The 16,181-nt window shown below is 41.0% G+C and overlaps 3 protein-coding genes across 4 annotated transcripts in view; 1 reads left to right on the top strand and 2 right to left on the bottom strand.

The window, feature by feature from the left end:
* LOC108651688 (short-chain dehydrogenase/reductase family 16C member 6) overlaps positions 1-16,181 on the bottom strand; it is a 184,647-nt gene that overhangs the window by 147,657 nt on the left and 20,809 nt on the right. The gene's annotated exons all lie outside the window — the stretch shown is intronic.
* Positions 1,387-4,268, top strand: LOC108649568 (uncharacterized). Its single transcript, XM_018098538.3, has 4 exons — positions 1,387-1,984; positions 2,053-2,121; positions 3,005-3,127; positions 3,190-4,268. The coding sequence occupies exons 1-4, from the start codon at positions 1,817-1,819 to the stop codon at positions 3,694-3,696; spliced, it is 867 nt and encodes a 288-aa protein (XP_017954027.1). The 5' UTR covers positions 1,387-1,816; the 3' UTR covers positions 3,697-4,268.
* Positions 9,475-15,909, bottom strand: lmd (lame duck). Its single transcript, XM_018098529.3, has 3 exons — positions 14,139-15,909; positions 12,772-12,933; positions 9,475-10,326 (listed from the first exon to the last, which is right to left on the bottom strand). The coding sequence occupies exons 1-3, from the start codon at positions 15,567-15,569 to the stop codon at positions 9,598-9,600; spliced, it is 2,322 nt and encodes a 773-aa protein (XP_017954018.1). The 5' UTR covers positions 15,570-15,909; the 3' UTR covers positions 9,475-9,597.

Here is a 16,181-nt window from a genome sequence, read left to right on the forward strand (position 1 = left end):
CTGGAGATGTCAAACTTGGTATTTGGAGCTTTCTAATAAATACACAGCTAGTGAGCAAACTTCTTTTCAGATAATAATTTACTTCTACTATAAATTTAAATTGAAAATTAGGGTGCATGCACCTTTGACTACTCTGATCATATCTTGCAACTTGTATCTATATCGTACGATTAGAAACAGAGTTCAATGAAACCACTTGTCATTAAGGATAGCTCTACGGAGAAGAAGAGCATCCTCTATTCCTAGTAGGCCTTGCTTGTGTATGTGTGCTGCGCACATTCCATGAGAAATCTGCTTTTTACTCTGGTCAGAGTATCTACCAGTCGTGCACGTACTAGTTCTGAGTACTCTTCCTCTTCCCAATCAAATTAGAAACATGTAATAGTATTATATTTTCATTCTTTAATTAAATCGTTTCATTTGTGTTTTCCAATTAACTTGCTCAACGAATTGAAAATTCCTATTTAATGCAATAAATATTTCTGGCAGTTTACTGAACTTTGCCAATAAGTGGTTCGCCTTCGGATTAATAAAAACTAATTGTTGTTCGAAACGAGCCAATTGAAGACGTGAAATTTTATGCTCAACGCTGCGGTAGCTGTTGCCTTTGACAGTGACAATGATAGATGCTTATGTGATATATACAAATATATATAATGTATATACATATGTATATCTGGTAAGCAGCTTCCGTCGTCATCTCCAATTTCAACTGCAAAGCAATATCCATTAAAGCTACAATTTAATTCCCTATTTCATTTAAGAAAATAAAATTAAATTCATATTAAACGCTTGTTCGAGCTCTTAGTTAAGCTTTGATAGACTCTACGTGCCTCATATGCCGTGAGTTCTTCCAATCATTACCAGCACTACCAGCTTTGCCGACGTATGTATGCACATGTGTTTTCTGATACTCGCCCAAGTGGTGGTGGAGCAGAGTCTATTGGCTTTCAACGAACTACACCTCTACACCTATACTTCAAATGGAATAGATTAGAGTAAATATTACTATAAGTCATTGTTAATAGCTCTATAATTTTTACAAATATATTCTCGATCATCAAGTTTTATGGCTGAATTTGTAATGAGCTACAGATGGATAGAAAATAAGCGATAAACGCTTATAGAAGGCGTGGCAAATCGTAAATACTTTGTCTGTCTTGCAGTTCTACAGTGACGCACGTTCAATATAATCGAAGATCTCTGGAACTGTATCACAATTATAGCTATAAATTATTATATAAGCCAAGCAATAGCTAAAATCTGCAAATATAAATAGATTTAGTCGTGTTTTGCCTTGCGAACGAGTATTATGTAGTCAAACCGTCTCGCCTCCGCTCCGTATATAAATCCGACCAACTGTTCAAATATTACAATGACAATTCGTTTCGACTCAAGCACTCTTTGGCAGCTGAAATGTGAATGCTAATGGAATCAGCTATGGACCTCCAGAGGCCCTACGAAAAGCTCTCTGCGAATGCAACGGCCAACGCTAAACGGGTATTTCATAAGAAAACAAAAGACTCCGCATGTGGATGCTGTTTCGCTACCAGCACAGCGGCCGAGCGAGTCACTGAGAGAGAGGGAGACAGAGAGCAAGAGACTGTGATAACTCATCTAAACAGAGAAGTCGAATGCAAATCGAGAGTTCAGTATGTTTTGGAGTGAGCACGCGTTAGGCACGAAACGATTTAGATGCTCCGCAGCTCGAATAACGCCAAAAATAGGCAAAGAAATAAAGCGCAAAGCGAAACATAACAAAAAATACAGTTAACCTTAAGCCGGCAGTGAGTGAGAGGCGCGTTACACGTGTTCGATGCAAGCGAATAGCATACACACAACATCCACATCCACAGAGCCAATGGCAGGCAGTCCTGTGGAACGCGTTTCGAGCGTGCGTCTGCTAAGGATCCCGCGCGCTGCGCCCAAGATTGAGGCATATGGATTTCGTTTGACGCGCAGCAAATGGGATCCATATCCTTGGGTAATGTCATTCATTCGAGCTGCTTCCTATTTACTGCGCTAACTGTTAGTTTTTGCCTTCCATTGTAGGTGTGTGAGGTGGCTGCTGGCACACCTGCATCGCAGCGCGGTCTAAGAGCCGGCGACTGCATTCTGAAGGTCAGTCTGGTTTATGTAAATATTTTTCAATTTCAAATTTTGTAAACATTAATCATTCAGCTAACAACTCTATATATAGCTAACTTTTACTTGCACACGCAATGTGATATCTCTTAAAAAACTGATAATGTACATTAAATTTATTTAAACTGTTTACATAGCCGCGATTCGCCACAGATTGCTCTCTCTCTCTCTCTCTCTCACTCTGCAGCAAGTGTGCTCAAGTGCTTACGACAGCCGTTAAAATTTAATGTTACGTTTGCCAGCAAGCCAGCTGTTGCTTAACAGCGCTGGCCATTTAACAGCACCTAAGCAGTGCTACTGCTTGATCAAAGCACTAACAACAAGCAGTTCAATACAAACAAACAATGTAAAGAGAATACGTATATTCATATACATTCTAATTGTTTGATTAGGTTCCACAGTAAATAGTAATATATTTAGATTCCGCAACATATCTTCGAGTTTTTAGTATTATTCAATAAAAGTATTGTTGGTAGAAATGCAAAAGAGATGTACTATATAAAGAAGAGATATACTATAAAAGTGAAGAGATTAAGTATAAGATCAATTTTAACGGCCGAATCGATCCTGCACTGCTTGCTTATATGCTTACAGGCAGTACAGTCCTGAAGGCGTTCAAAGCTTAAGTTCTACTCAACTTGAATAAAATTAATATACAAATTAGAGTTAGTCGAGCATAACTCGTATCCCTTAAGAGCTAGACATACCAAATTTCCTATATTAGTGATCCAAAAAGTATACATAAACAAAAAGTAAATCCATTTTTGGCACATCTACATCAAGTCCCGTGAGAAATTCATGGAAATCGCTTTGCTAGGCTAGCCTCGGGTAATTCTCTAAGTTCTTTTAATACTTCCAGATTAATGACATAGATATTCTCGGCATGCGCATAGCTGACGTAGCTCAAATAGTCAAGAGCCGCAAGGATCAGGTGACGATTCTCTGCTGGAACAGCAACTGCCAGCTGGACAGTGAGGAGAACGTAAGGAGGAATTCAATGGATACTGAATATTATTTTCTAATATTATTTCCAATCACTCCCAGACTATCTGCTGTGTGCCCATGCCAATTGCCCTGAAGCGCCTCGTCATCATTGTGGACAGCATTTTGAGAGTTATCGAGTGCCCCGTTTGCAGAACTCTGATAACGCCGCCAGTTCTGCAGTGCCAGAACGGGCATTTGCTCTGCCTCGAGTGCCGCATTCGCACCGAGACGTGTCCCATTTGCCGTGGATATTTCACGCCGATTCGCTCATCCGTGGCCGAAGAGATATATTCCGTGCTCGCTCTGACCTTCGAGCGACTCCTGCCCCAAGGCAGGTTTCGTCAACGGTTTTTCGCCGATTTCACTTTGGTCAAGGAAAACAACTGCGAACGTTGCTCTCAGTCAAACAGCAGGAAAACATCTTCCGGTTCCCTGAAGCACGCCAAGTTCCTGGACAAATTCTTCAATATTCAAGCGGCACATCACATAGAGCCAAGTCTGAACCCAAAGGAAATGCACACGGCGTATCGACAACTGGAGCGGGAGCACGAAAATATTTCCAGCTGAGAATGAAAGAATATAAATTGAAATGAATTACAAATTTACTTTATATTTCTATATAAGACTTTTGTTTCAAGGAAAAAGGATTTTAGTCTGCCCATACCCCACTTGGATCACAAAGAACACTCTCAACTAGATACAAAATAAATTCATTAGAGAAAACAATAGAAGACGCTGTCAAGCCACAAACCACATTAAATATATATATACATATATAATATACATATACATATATATATATTTGAATGTGCTCCTCACATTCAACCACAACTGACTTTTCCATGAAAAATCACACTTAAAATTCACTTGCATGTTGCAGCACATCTCTGGACCTCAGAAGAAATTATTCAATATTTTCTGCTGTCAATGGCAGCGCGTGCAACAAAAGCTTCGTTGAAAATGCAATATTATAATATATAAATGTAATTATGTATAAAACAGTCTTGACATTTGCAACTAAAAGGAAAAATAAGTTAAAGCGCCTTAAGCAACAACAGGCTGACTGGCAAATACCCTGCAAGCTGCCTAGTAACTAACTAAACCAAGCTCCTCCTCTGTACTCTAAAATTTCCTATTGCAAAGTTTCTTTTAATGAATCATATCTATTAAATCTGTTAGTCTATATTAAATATAATGTACCACAGATTAAATTTAAAGTTGCTAGCATAACAAGTTCTTGAAAATCCATATAGAAATATAGACATTTATCTATATTACAAATACTACCTAAGATATCAAATGAAAATATTTAATTTTACTGCGGTAATATATACACAAATAATTATGTGCACTACCAAATCTCCAGCTCTTATAGTTCTCGAGATCTATGCTTGCATTTACATATAGACATACACTAAAGCCAACATTGACTTTTGGAATATAATTTATAACTCTAGACAGGCCAGCCCCAGCCTGTCTCGTAAGCAATACTCCCGCTTCGCCCTCTCTCAATGCGTACAGGGTATTAACAATAGTGTTGTCAGGTCAAGCTGGGCTTTAAGTAAGTGTCAAGGCAGGCGACGATATGGCCCCGTTGTAGTCAGGCGCATTCAGTCAGATTGGATTGGCAGAAGGCGTGAACACGAACCGCAGCGAACAATTTTCTACTGTCTGCAGGACAAAACTACGGCCGTCGGACGTCGCACGTCGTGCGTCGTACGTCGGATGATGGAGGCTCAGATTAAAACGTCATCAAAACCGGAAGTGGCAGTTTAATTTAAGCGCGTTAATTGAATTCTATTTTGCGTCATCCTGATGCGGGAATTGATTTTCTGATAATGCTTTCTGTTGCTGCTGCTGTTGCTGCTGCTGCTGCTGCTGTTGCTGCTGGCATCGTCAACAGTGAGCAGCTAGCAAAGGCTTCGACAAACTTTAATTACAGACTCTATGGTTCATTATGCAGGCTCAGTGCGCGGCGGCGACATCCTTCGCCGGCAAATGCGAATGGCGAAAGGCGAATGGCGAAAGGAAATTGTGTAAATTAATGTTTTTGTTACACTTTACCTTATTTCGCTTTGCTTTTCGCCTACTCCGCCTCCTGCTCCCACTCCTGCTGCTTCTTCTTCCTTTTTTTTGTGTGGTCTGGCATTCGGTCTGTGAGAATGCAATCGGCACAAACATTTTCTAATTGCATTTCATTATCAATCGAAAATAATTATCGTCTCGTTGTAATTGGCAAAAATAAACAAAGCAAGCACTTGGGATATTGATGGATATTCCTGGGGAATGGCTCTTGTTGCACGATTGGAAATACTTTACAGGTATGTTAAATATTATAGATAGCCATTATATTACCAAATATTATTTCATAAAATGAGATTTTTTTGGGCTACATTTAATTATTTTCAATACAATCAATATTAAATATCGATACTTATCGGTATTATTCATTATTCAGCTGAATACTTAGAAAACGATTTTAACTACTGTTTTGCTTGACATTCATGTGCATATATATAAAATTTAAAGTATCTAGCTTCTAAAGATCTTGAGATAGATGCATTAATGTAAAAAACCCATTAAAATGTGCAGCTTCTATGCCTAATGTTGTTATTTAAGCTTTCTTCACACACTTTTTACTCATTAACTGAATCTAACAGCCGTAAAAATGCTACATCTAGCCATAAAAAAGCTAAATTACTTAACACTAACCTCAAATCAATAGCTCTATGCTAATGAGCAGTACAACAAAGAGGCTAATATGTGTTACATGGCGTATACGTGCTCTCTCTCTCTCTCTCTCTCTCTCTCTCGCTCTCACACAATCGAAAATTTGGAAAATCTTTTAATGATGCAGCTGTTACACATAAGACAAAGTCTTCGCTAAACTTTTCCAGCTCTAGTTGTTGCTGTAGTTAATGCAGTTGTTGCTATTGCTGTTGTTGTAGGGAAAGTATAACGGTACAGCATGTGCGGTTGTCATAAATTTAATGTCAAGAAGAGCATTTACCTGCCGGAAAAGCTTCAAATTACGCTCTGGTAACAAGTTTTCCTTCCACATGTACATACATACATATATTTTTCATATACACATACATCTGATTCTCACATCTATAATACACACAGATACGTATTATAGAAGTAATTTTGCTTGATGGCAAATGGGAGTTACAAAAAACGGAAACTCATTCGCCTGATGGGCGAAACACAGATTTTAAATTCCCTTCTGACAATATTTAATGTCACCAATGAAAATCATTTATTTAATTAAAAATGAAAACGTGATCCAAGCCTGCTAGACAAATCAGAAGCGAAACGACAATATTGCGGCAAATTGTATGAAATAAAATTAAGAAGAGAAAAAAACCAGATGAATCGAAAAAGAGTAGCTCCAGTGGCAGTATGCACAACTAACAGTTGCCCTGGATATTAAGCCATAAGCTAAGTGCTATAAAAAAAAAGATGAGATTCATCTTTATATGAATCAAATACATTTATAATATATGGCGACTATCAAAATACATACTGATATGGCTTAAAAACGAAACTCTTATTTCGATATCATACGATATTATAAAAGTGTGCAGACATTTTGGCTAAAAATGAATTTTATCAAAAAGCCCATAATAAACAAAAATATATAGTTTAAATTTCAAATTTCTAGCTCATATGCTTCTCGAGATACACGCAATCAATGAGATAAGCAAAGAAACGTAGTTACAATGAACTGAGCTCTTCGAAGTCTGTCCTCCGTTCACCTGTTACATAAGCACACTAGAACCTGTAATACCTCATTTGCCTTAATGTGGTCCAGGGTATAAAAAGGTACGATGTCAGCGTAAACTTAATTACAATCCATAGGCGTGTTTATCATTCGAACATTGCTTTCATTTGCGCTTGCCCTGATTATATTAAAATGAATCAATGTGACTTTCATGAGTAAAAAAAACTCAATTATTAAATTAAAATGCGCTGCCGTAGCCGATTTTTTTTTTCAGCCTAGACAAACTCAATTTGTGTTAAGATCTGTTAATTGAAACACAAATATCTCTCTCTGTTAAATCAGCAAAGCGCCAAAAGAGTTGCAAAATATGCAGAAACTGTGCAACGGCGACATAAATTAAAATTTCATTGATTAGAAAATTGTAAATGCATGGAATTTCCACGTATCATCGTGTGGCAATCTCACAATTTGCATAATTGCTAACGGAAACGACAAACGCAGAGAAAAAACCGTTAGTTTTGCCGGCCGACGACCAATGGCCAAACAGCCTGAGCTGACGCCTAGGGCCAGAGAGCACACATAAATATGAGCAAAACGTAAGCGACGCACAGTGCGATGTAAATACTGTGGAAGGGATAAGCTGAAGAGCGCGCGGTAAGCTCTTTATAGTGTAATAGTATGTATGTATTTGCATGTGTGTGTGTGCGTGCTCTCATACGAATAGATGAATCGCTGAACTGAAGAGCGCGCAGTAAGCTCTTTATAATGCCATTATATGTGTGTGTGTCCAAATGAATTGCAGGGATCACTAAATTTGCAAAGAGCATTTAAGTGAAGAGCGCACAGGGTGGACAATGAGAGACAATGTAAGCGTTTAGTGTTGTTTATGAATGTTTGAAATGCAAATTGCAGAGAGAAGGACTAAAAGGGAGAGAGCGCGTGCTAGTGCAACTGTTGATGCTCGGACTGGACATGTACCGCAATCTTTTTGTAGTCATTAGTCGATTGTGTGAGCAAGCAAAAATGTGCGCTCTCTCTCTCCCTTTAGTGTAGTAAATATTCAGGCTTAGCATTGAATAATTAGTGAGAGAGAGGGAAAGGAATATATGTAAGCACATACATATAACGTTTGCTGATTAACGCATATAATTTGAAGCATGTTGGCTAAGTAGTTACGTGCATTTAGCACCGCATTGTGTAATTTTCATAAAAGTTCATGACCTCGGGGCGTATGCAATGGCTGCCTGTGTCCGCGTGTGTTCGTAAATATTTAGCTCCATGGCGCATATTGCTTGCAGTTTTGCCACTCAACAAAAATATATAAAAAAAAAAAAACATACTCACACACACACACAGAAACGGAAAACAACAACAAAATCGTCGGGCACTTGTAGCCACAGCATGCAGTCCGTTATATGACAAAGCGAAAGCTCCAAATTGGGCTCCTGCTCATGCTTTATGGATATTTTCGTTTTGACGCTGCATGTTTCCGTTGCACTGCTTTTAATTGCTTTACATTTTGTTGTTTACCATGCGCGTTCGCAATGGCGAAAGGGGTGTATTCGTTTTGTACAATGTAAGTGGAAATAGATATTTGATATATGGATAGTATGTATATAGATAACTGTGTCTAGCCTTGTCGAATAGGGTGTTTAAGATAGGCATGTTTTGTCGGGAATTAGCATATCTATTGCATATACTCCTCCCGTTTACTATATCAAAGCTAAGCACTTCACTCTCCAATCCTGAAGGTGTATTATGCAATCGGTTAGCCCCCATTACATAGTTTTTACTTGTTATTCTGTGTAAATGGAAGTGTCTCTCCGTGTGTGTGTGTGTGTCCTAGTACAGCAATAGTTGGTAATGAAGCCCAGTCTCTGCCTGCATATTAACTAACGAACTCGCGCCGCTTTTAAATGCATGGCGGAAGAGGGGTATTATTAGCTCTCCTCAAAAATGTCCCTGAGCCAAATTAGTGTTATTACGAATATAGAACCGTGTTATGAGTGGAAGAAGAAGCTTTGAACAATGTAAGATCATGAATATTATGGGGCAACCTATTTAAAAGAGATGTTAGATTGGAAATTTGTTTAGTTGCTGAAGAGAAAGATTATGAAGAATGAGAGAGATATATAAACGGAAAGAGATGAAGCAAAAGATGGATAAATAGAATGCCGAGAATGACTTGTAGAGGCAGCAAAAGAAGAAGAGGAAATAGAAGTAGAACGGAGAAGGAGACAACTGGATGAAAATATATGATTAAAACTATAAAAACTCTAAAAGATATATATAAAGATATATAAGAAAAAATAGAGAATATTACAATAAAAAAAAACTGTAGTAAAAAAAAAAAACAAATTTCTGAAAAAATGCAAATCCTTAAGGATATTTTTTATTTAAGTTATAATTTGACTAAAACTCTACTAATGATTAACCTAAATATATATGTATATATGTCTGTATATACACACAAATATATATGAGCTACAGAATATTGCCGAACTTACAGCTAGATTTAGAGTTGGGAAGACATTTTCGAATCACTTAGGTGTATTAAATGAATGTTTGGACTTATGGAACGAGACTTACATCTAAACACTGTCTTTCGTGACTTGGGCCTATAAAAACAATTGACTATTTACATTATTTCTGAGATCTATAGAACATAAATATTTGGCAATCTCACTTAGAGCTCATGGAACTCTCTCTCTCTCTCTCTCTCTCTCTCTCTCTCTCTCTCGCTCTTATATAAACTGAAGATCGTAGCTTTGGAAATCGTTTTCAATCTGATTGTTGTCTAGCGGACTCTTTGGTCTCTTGGCACTGGGCGGGTCGAAGGCATCCGTCAGATACTTTCGCACGTATTCGAAGGATACGAACTCGTTCAGCTGGCACTTGCTGTCGCCCGCATCGAAGGCAACCCCTGCGCCCTGCAGCTCGCCGGGTAACAACTGCTCCAGTTCATTGAACTTTTGCAGATTCTCACTGTAGCTTTGGTCATTCGGCTCTGGCGTTCCGTAGATGTTAACGGCGTCCGTCTCGGTCGCAGCTTTGGTCGTGTAGCAGCTGAAGTTGTCGTAGCCGACGGTCGAGTACCCGGCAGGTGGGGCTTCGCTCTGCTGCTGCTCCACGATGACGATGCAGTTGGAGTTGGCATTGCTGTTGCTGTCGCTGTTGCCGTTGGGCTGCTCGGCCAGGCTCTGTCGGTGGTGCTCCGGTGGCTCGCACTGCATCAGCTGCGTCGCCTCGCTGCAGCTGCTGCTGCGCTGCGTCCGCTGCTCGCCCGCCGCCCTCGCCGCCACAGCCGACTCCGAGCTGCGCCGCGCCTTCGCCGCCTTGCGGCCGCTGCAGCCGCTGGCCGCTGCGCTCGCCGACTTGCGCCGCATCAGGCCGTGGTTCTTGACGTGCTTGCGCAGGCTCGAGGGGTCCGTGTACCGCTTCGTACACCCTGGCAGCTGACAGGCGTACGGTTTCTGTTGTCGGAAGAAGAAGAAGAATCGGAAAAGAGTCTGTTATTATTTGATCTATGTGCATATCTGCTATAGACGCCAGCCCAAATGTATGCTACGGACAAATATGGCCAGGGCATAGCCCCGAGCGCACACAGGGCACAGGAAAAATGTGCATGTGGGGTATATTGGTTCTCTTTGAATTTATGTAACTATATGTAACTATATGTAACTATAGTTAAGTTGATCTTTATAGTCCTCTTTGTCTATACATTTCTCTCTCTCTCTCTCCCTCTCTATCTCTCTCTGTCTCACTCCCTGTCTTTCTATCTTTGATTATAGTGTTCTGTCAGTCCATCTTTGTTTATATTAAGTAGACCCGATCTAGACCAATTTGTCTTTTCATTCTTCTTCATTTAATTCTTCTTCTACTTCTTCTCTTTTTCCTTTTCATTATCCTCTTCCCTTTCTTCATCTTCTTTTTCTACTTCTTCTTCTTAATCTTGTTCTTCTACTACTTCTTAACGGTCTTATTCTTCTTATTCTTCTTCACTCTCTCATATACCATATATTTCTCAATTTATAATTCTATCCGTATATCTCGTAATAACTAAGTCAAATAGAGTTTCCGTTCTTCCTACTCTGATTTCTATAATTTTCTGTGATACCATCTATATTTCAATTTATGTAACTCTTTCTACGTCTGTCTGATCTCTTAGGTTAGATACATATATACAATTGTCCTTCCATTCTGCCCTGTCTCTATTCCATCATCCGTTTGACAGTCCGTCTATTCGTCTGCATATCCACTCATAAATATGTATACTTTCTATAAATCAGTAATCCAATAAGAGCTAGAGACTTATTTATCACTTATATATATTAGGTTTCGGCATTCCCAGAAAATAGATTCAATAATAATTCGAATCCATATGAAAGCTTTGCTTCTCCTCTTTAAAATATATGGATATAAGATGCTTAGCAAAGCGTTACAGGGCATCTTCTAGTCGTTCACATCCTGCTCAAGCACTCTCAACTGACGAATCGTTGCATGTTGAACTTGTTTATTCAGGCATTGTCCACGTTGACCGCGAGGCTTGCCGAATGGAGCAATATGGGCAGACAAAGCACATACACACATACACACATACACACACCCACAGAGACACACACACTCACACACTCGCATGGTATGCGTGGAGTGAAAGCAGCTTAAGCCTAGGCATAACTCGTTTAGTTTATTCAATTTCTCAGCTGGCGCTGCTGCTGCTGCGGCTTTTTGCTCTGTCGATCTCCGGATGCTGGGCTGCTTTGCTCTCTATTGTCGTGATTGGCCTGGGCACTGGGCGCACTTCCTGGCCACACGTAAAAACTATAAATCAATCAGCCGAATGTGCAGATGTCACGACGCGAGCTCCAATTTTTACCCAAAATAGCACGGCTCACATATGCTAGCTTTTGTCTATTCCATTTAGCGGGCCTATGGGCTCGACTAGAGCAAATACGACTTGAACTTTAAGCTGCACTTGAGCAAAGCTGGAGATGGAGATGGCGATGGAGCAGATACTGGAGATGGAGATGGAGATGGTAATGCGGCTGCTGGGCGACCAAATGCCGCGAGCATTTTAATTTCCTTTGACACGGATAGCAAATTGCTTGCATATCGTACTCATACACACACAGAGACATGTGTATATATACCGTTATATACACACATATACATACAAAGCAGGCATGAGAGCAATACTGGGGAGTGCTCGACTCGAAGTTACTCTCTAAAGTTTACTTTAAAGTGACTTGGTGACAGTCGTTCAAGCCCATTTTGTTCTTGTTCTTTTGGTATATAATTAACCAATTATCCAGAATATGTTCTTTCTTAACTAGAGTTCCACTTATACGATCTTACTGAAACTTTCAGGGCACAATTATGACATAGAAATATGGCTGTGTACCAAAGTGGAAGAATATGCTATAGAAAATTAAAATTTCTATATCATTCTTATCGTGAATGGATAAAGGTTTTTTAAATATATATATTTCATATTGAGTGTAGCTATCATACAAATAAATACCCCAAATTTTGCATCTCTAGTTTTTATGGTCCTCAAGCTATGCTTCAAAAACTATATCAATAAGTAGATATTTATGGATATTATGCAAATGCAAGCAAATATCAAAAAAATCTAACAACATGTATGTTGTCTTTGGCTTCAAGCAAATACAGTACAAGTTTCAAGTCTCTAGGTTTTATACTTCTCGAGATCCATGAGTTCATACAAATGGACAAGCTGGCAAACATAGAGGAATTGACTCATTTATGGCTTGCGTTACATGAATGAGAGAAAAACCAATATACCCGCTTCACCCACTGGAGTACAGGGTATAATAAAAAAACGTATAAAGAGGGGCAGTGAGACAGAAAGATAGAGAGAGGGAGAGAGAGAGAGAAAGAGTGAAATGACTACTCACCGTATCGTAGTGTGTTCTTTGATGTTTCGCACGATCCGAGCTGTTGCTGAACGCTTTAAGGCAACCTTTATATTGACAGCCATAAGGCCGCTCACCTGTGTGCGAGCGTTGATGAATTTTCAAATTTTCGAGACGTGAAAAGGCTTTATTGCAGCCCGGAAACTGTAATGAAAAGTGGTTAAAAATGGGTTATTGGACTGCCAACTCGCTCGCTGCACCCAAATATAACAGTTGTACAACAGTTGTCTAGCGGGCCCCACTGCAGGGGAGAACCAATTCTATTTTTTTTTGTCGACACCTTTGGGCTTTTGCAGGTGTGCACAAGGAGAGAAAAAAATAGCCTAAGTGCTGGGCACAAATCAAGTCATCCAGGCACTCGGGCGTGGCATCAGAAAATATCCATTTGAAAGGGAATCGAAAACTTGACACGGCCCACGAAATGCTATTAGTATTATCTCGGTTCCATTTCAAGTGCCCCAAGCAGCGCGTAGCGCTCTCAAATATCCTGTTTACTTAATGATGTTTATGCTGTCACCGAGATAAATATGAACTCTAGCGAGGGTCTAAAAATATGCACGAGGCCCAGATGGCAAAGGATTTTTTTTTGATTTTCTGTTTATTCAATTGAATCTCTTTTAATGAAAACAAAAATATTTTCTGTTTTTTCGTTATAGAAATAAAGAAAAACATTTCTAGAGAAACTGAAAGAATTTTATAATATGTAAAAAAATATTACTATAACTAAAGTTATGGAAAATCTAAATTTCTAGGATTTTATTGGAATTTTAATGCTACCAAAAAGGTTCTCTATCTATAAAAAGAGAGAGAGATATATATACCTTGAATGAACTACACTCGCTAGGATTCGATTGGGATTTTTATGCTACCAAAAGAGTTCTCTATTTATAAAGAGAGGGACATAGAATGGTTATACCTTGCATGAACTATTCTCGCTAGGATTTGATTGAAATTTTTATGCTACCATAAAGATCTCCCTCTATAAAGATAGATAGAGAGAGAGAGAGAGAGAGAGAGAGAGAGAGAGATTGAATAAACTATACTCTCTACCAAAAGGTTCTCTATCTTAAAAGAGGGGAGAGATAATGGATATACCTTGCAAGAACTATTATTGCAAAGAATTTTATTCTACCAAAAAATTCTCCATCTATAAATAATGAGAGAGAGACTGGATAAACCTTGAAAGAACTATTATCATTAGGATTTCATTGGAATTTTTATGCTACCAAAAAGTTCTCTATCTATAAAGAGGGAATGGGATATACTTTGCATGAACTATTCTCGCTTTCGACAATTTTCAGCACAAAATGTTACGCTTAATCATTTCCCGAGATCAGTTCCCAACTCACCGGACACTTGTTGGGCTTCTCGCCGCTGTGCACCCGCATGTGGATGAGCAGCTTGTAGCGCGCATTGAAGGGCTTGTAGCGCCGTGAGCAGTCCAGCCAGAAGCAGGAGAAGTCCTCGCCCTTGCGCACGTCCACGTGGCACTTCTCGATGTGCTCCACGAAGAGATGCTGCTGCACGAACTCCATGTTGCAGTCGGTCCAGCGGCAGATCAGTGGCGCGGCCTCATCTCGGTCGGCATCCAGTGGATCGCATTTCTTGGTGGGCATGGCAAAGACATCGTCCAGATCCTCGTCCTCATCTTTGTCCAGCTCGGCATCCTCAGGCTCTTCGTCATCTTCATCGTCGCTGGGCGGATGCTGTTGCTCAGACTTGATCAATTGTGGTTGTTGTTGTTGTTGTTGTTGTTCTGGTTGTTGTTGCTGTTCATTGAGCACCAGTTCGTCCAGCTCCTCGATCGTCCAGATGACTTTATGCTCACGATTCGGTTTCTCAATGTGATGCTCTAGGTTTTCGGTGGGAAACTCTTTGGCATAATCGTAGATCACCTCGTCCTGCAGCAGATTGGAGTAGTCTCCGTAGTTATTGCAGATGGGCGCGCATTGGGGCGTGCCGAAGGTCGAGTTCATCGAGGGCAGCTTCTGGGTTTGCTCCTCCTGCTTGATCGTCGTCATGTGCTGGTCGTAGATGTTGCACAGCTTGGGCGATGTTTCCCGAGTTGTTGTTGCTGTGGCTGTTGTTGTTGCTGTTGTTGTTAGCTCGCCGAGATTAAAGTTGAGCCAGGCATCCAGGTGGGGCGAGGAGCAGGGCGACTGGTTCTTCGACTGGCAGTTCACCTCGTCATAGTTGAAGTAGTCAATGTCCTGAGGGGCCGCCGGGGGCTGGCTGGGCGCACTGCAGGGCGTGTAGGGCGTGTAGGGCGTGTGCGGCACCTGTGGCACCTGCATCAGGCCATTCACCGCAGCATAGCCGCCGGCCGGTCTGCTGTCGGCGGTCAGCCGGGCGATGTCCTCCGGCTCGAAGCGAAAGACATCCTCGCGATTGAGCTGCGTGTACTGGCCCTGCTGGTAGGGCATGCCCGACGGCTCGGACACGGCGCAGACGATGTCGTCCCGATCCTGCTCGGCGGCCGCATAGCTGTTGTAGTCACTGAACGCCGAGGTGGGCGTCTCGCTGGCGAAGCACAGGTGCGAGAAGTCCGGAAATTGCATCTCCTCACACGTGAAGTAGCCCCCATTGCCCTTACCGTTGCTGCTCTGCCCTGCCAGACCGCCGTGTCCGGTCGTCGCACTCAGCGGCGGCGACATGAACGCATCGTAGCAAACACTCTCGCCGTAGACTTTGCCCAGGCTGCCCTTCGTCTGGCCGAAGAGCTCCTCGCACTGGCCGGGCATGCTCAGAGGCAGCTGCTGTGACTTCATTGTGCCAGACATGCCGACATCTATGGTTGGACGAGCGGGCTTCGCACTTCCGGCACTCGGAATCGAATCGAACGGCTCGGCCGGTTGCCAAAAACTACGTAATTCGACGCGGGAAATCCCAAAGCACACACACACACACACACACACACACACGCGAGCGTAAATCACTTTTGATTCTATTTCAATAATTTTTGTTTTTAGTATTTAGTTCTTCTTCTTCTTGTTGTTTGATTTTTCTTTTGTGCTGTTCACGCCAGCGCGTTGTATCTGACAATAACTCGCAGTTCACTGGCTGCACGATATTTAAATGCCCGGAACGAAAGACGGATTCGTCCTGAGCTGTGAGGCGGCGACGGCGACGTCAACAGCGACGTCTATGGAGACAGCGACTGCGACTGCGACTGCGACTGCGACACCCTGTCAAGATCATCGTTTGCTGTTGTTGTCGTAGTTGTTGTTGTTGTTGTTGTTGTCGTAGTTGTTGTTGTTGTTGTTGTACTGTTTGCTACTCTTTGGATATGATTCTCCTTTACAAGCAAGCACAAGCGCACATGTGCGTCTGTTACAGCTGCAACACTTTTAGTAATCATACCCTGTAATCCCCTGGAAGAGAAGGGGGTATAT

The sequence above is a fragment of the Drosophila navojoa genome, chromosome 2, assembly GCF_054131105.1.
Source record: "Drosophila navojoa isolate 15081-1374.11 chromosome 2, UAZ_NAV_1.0, whole genome shotgun sequence".
Lineage (NCBI taxonomy): Eukaryota > Metazoa > Arthropoda > Insecta > Diptera > Drosophilidae > Drosophila > Drosophila navojoa.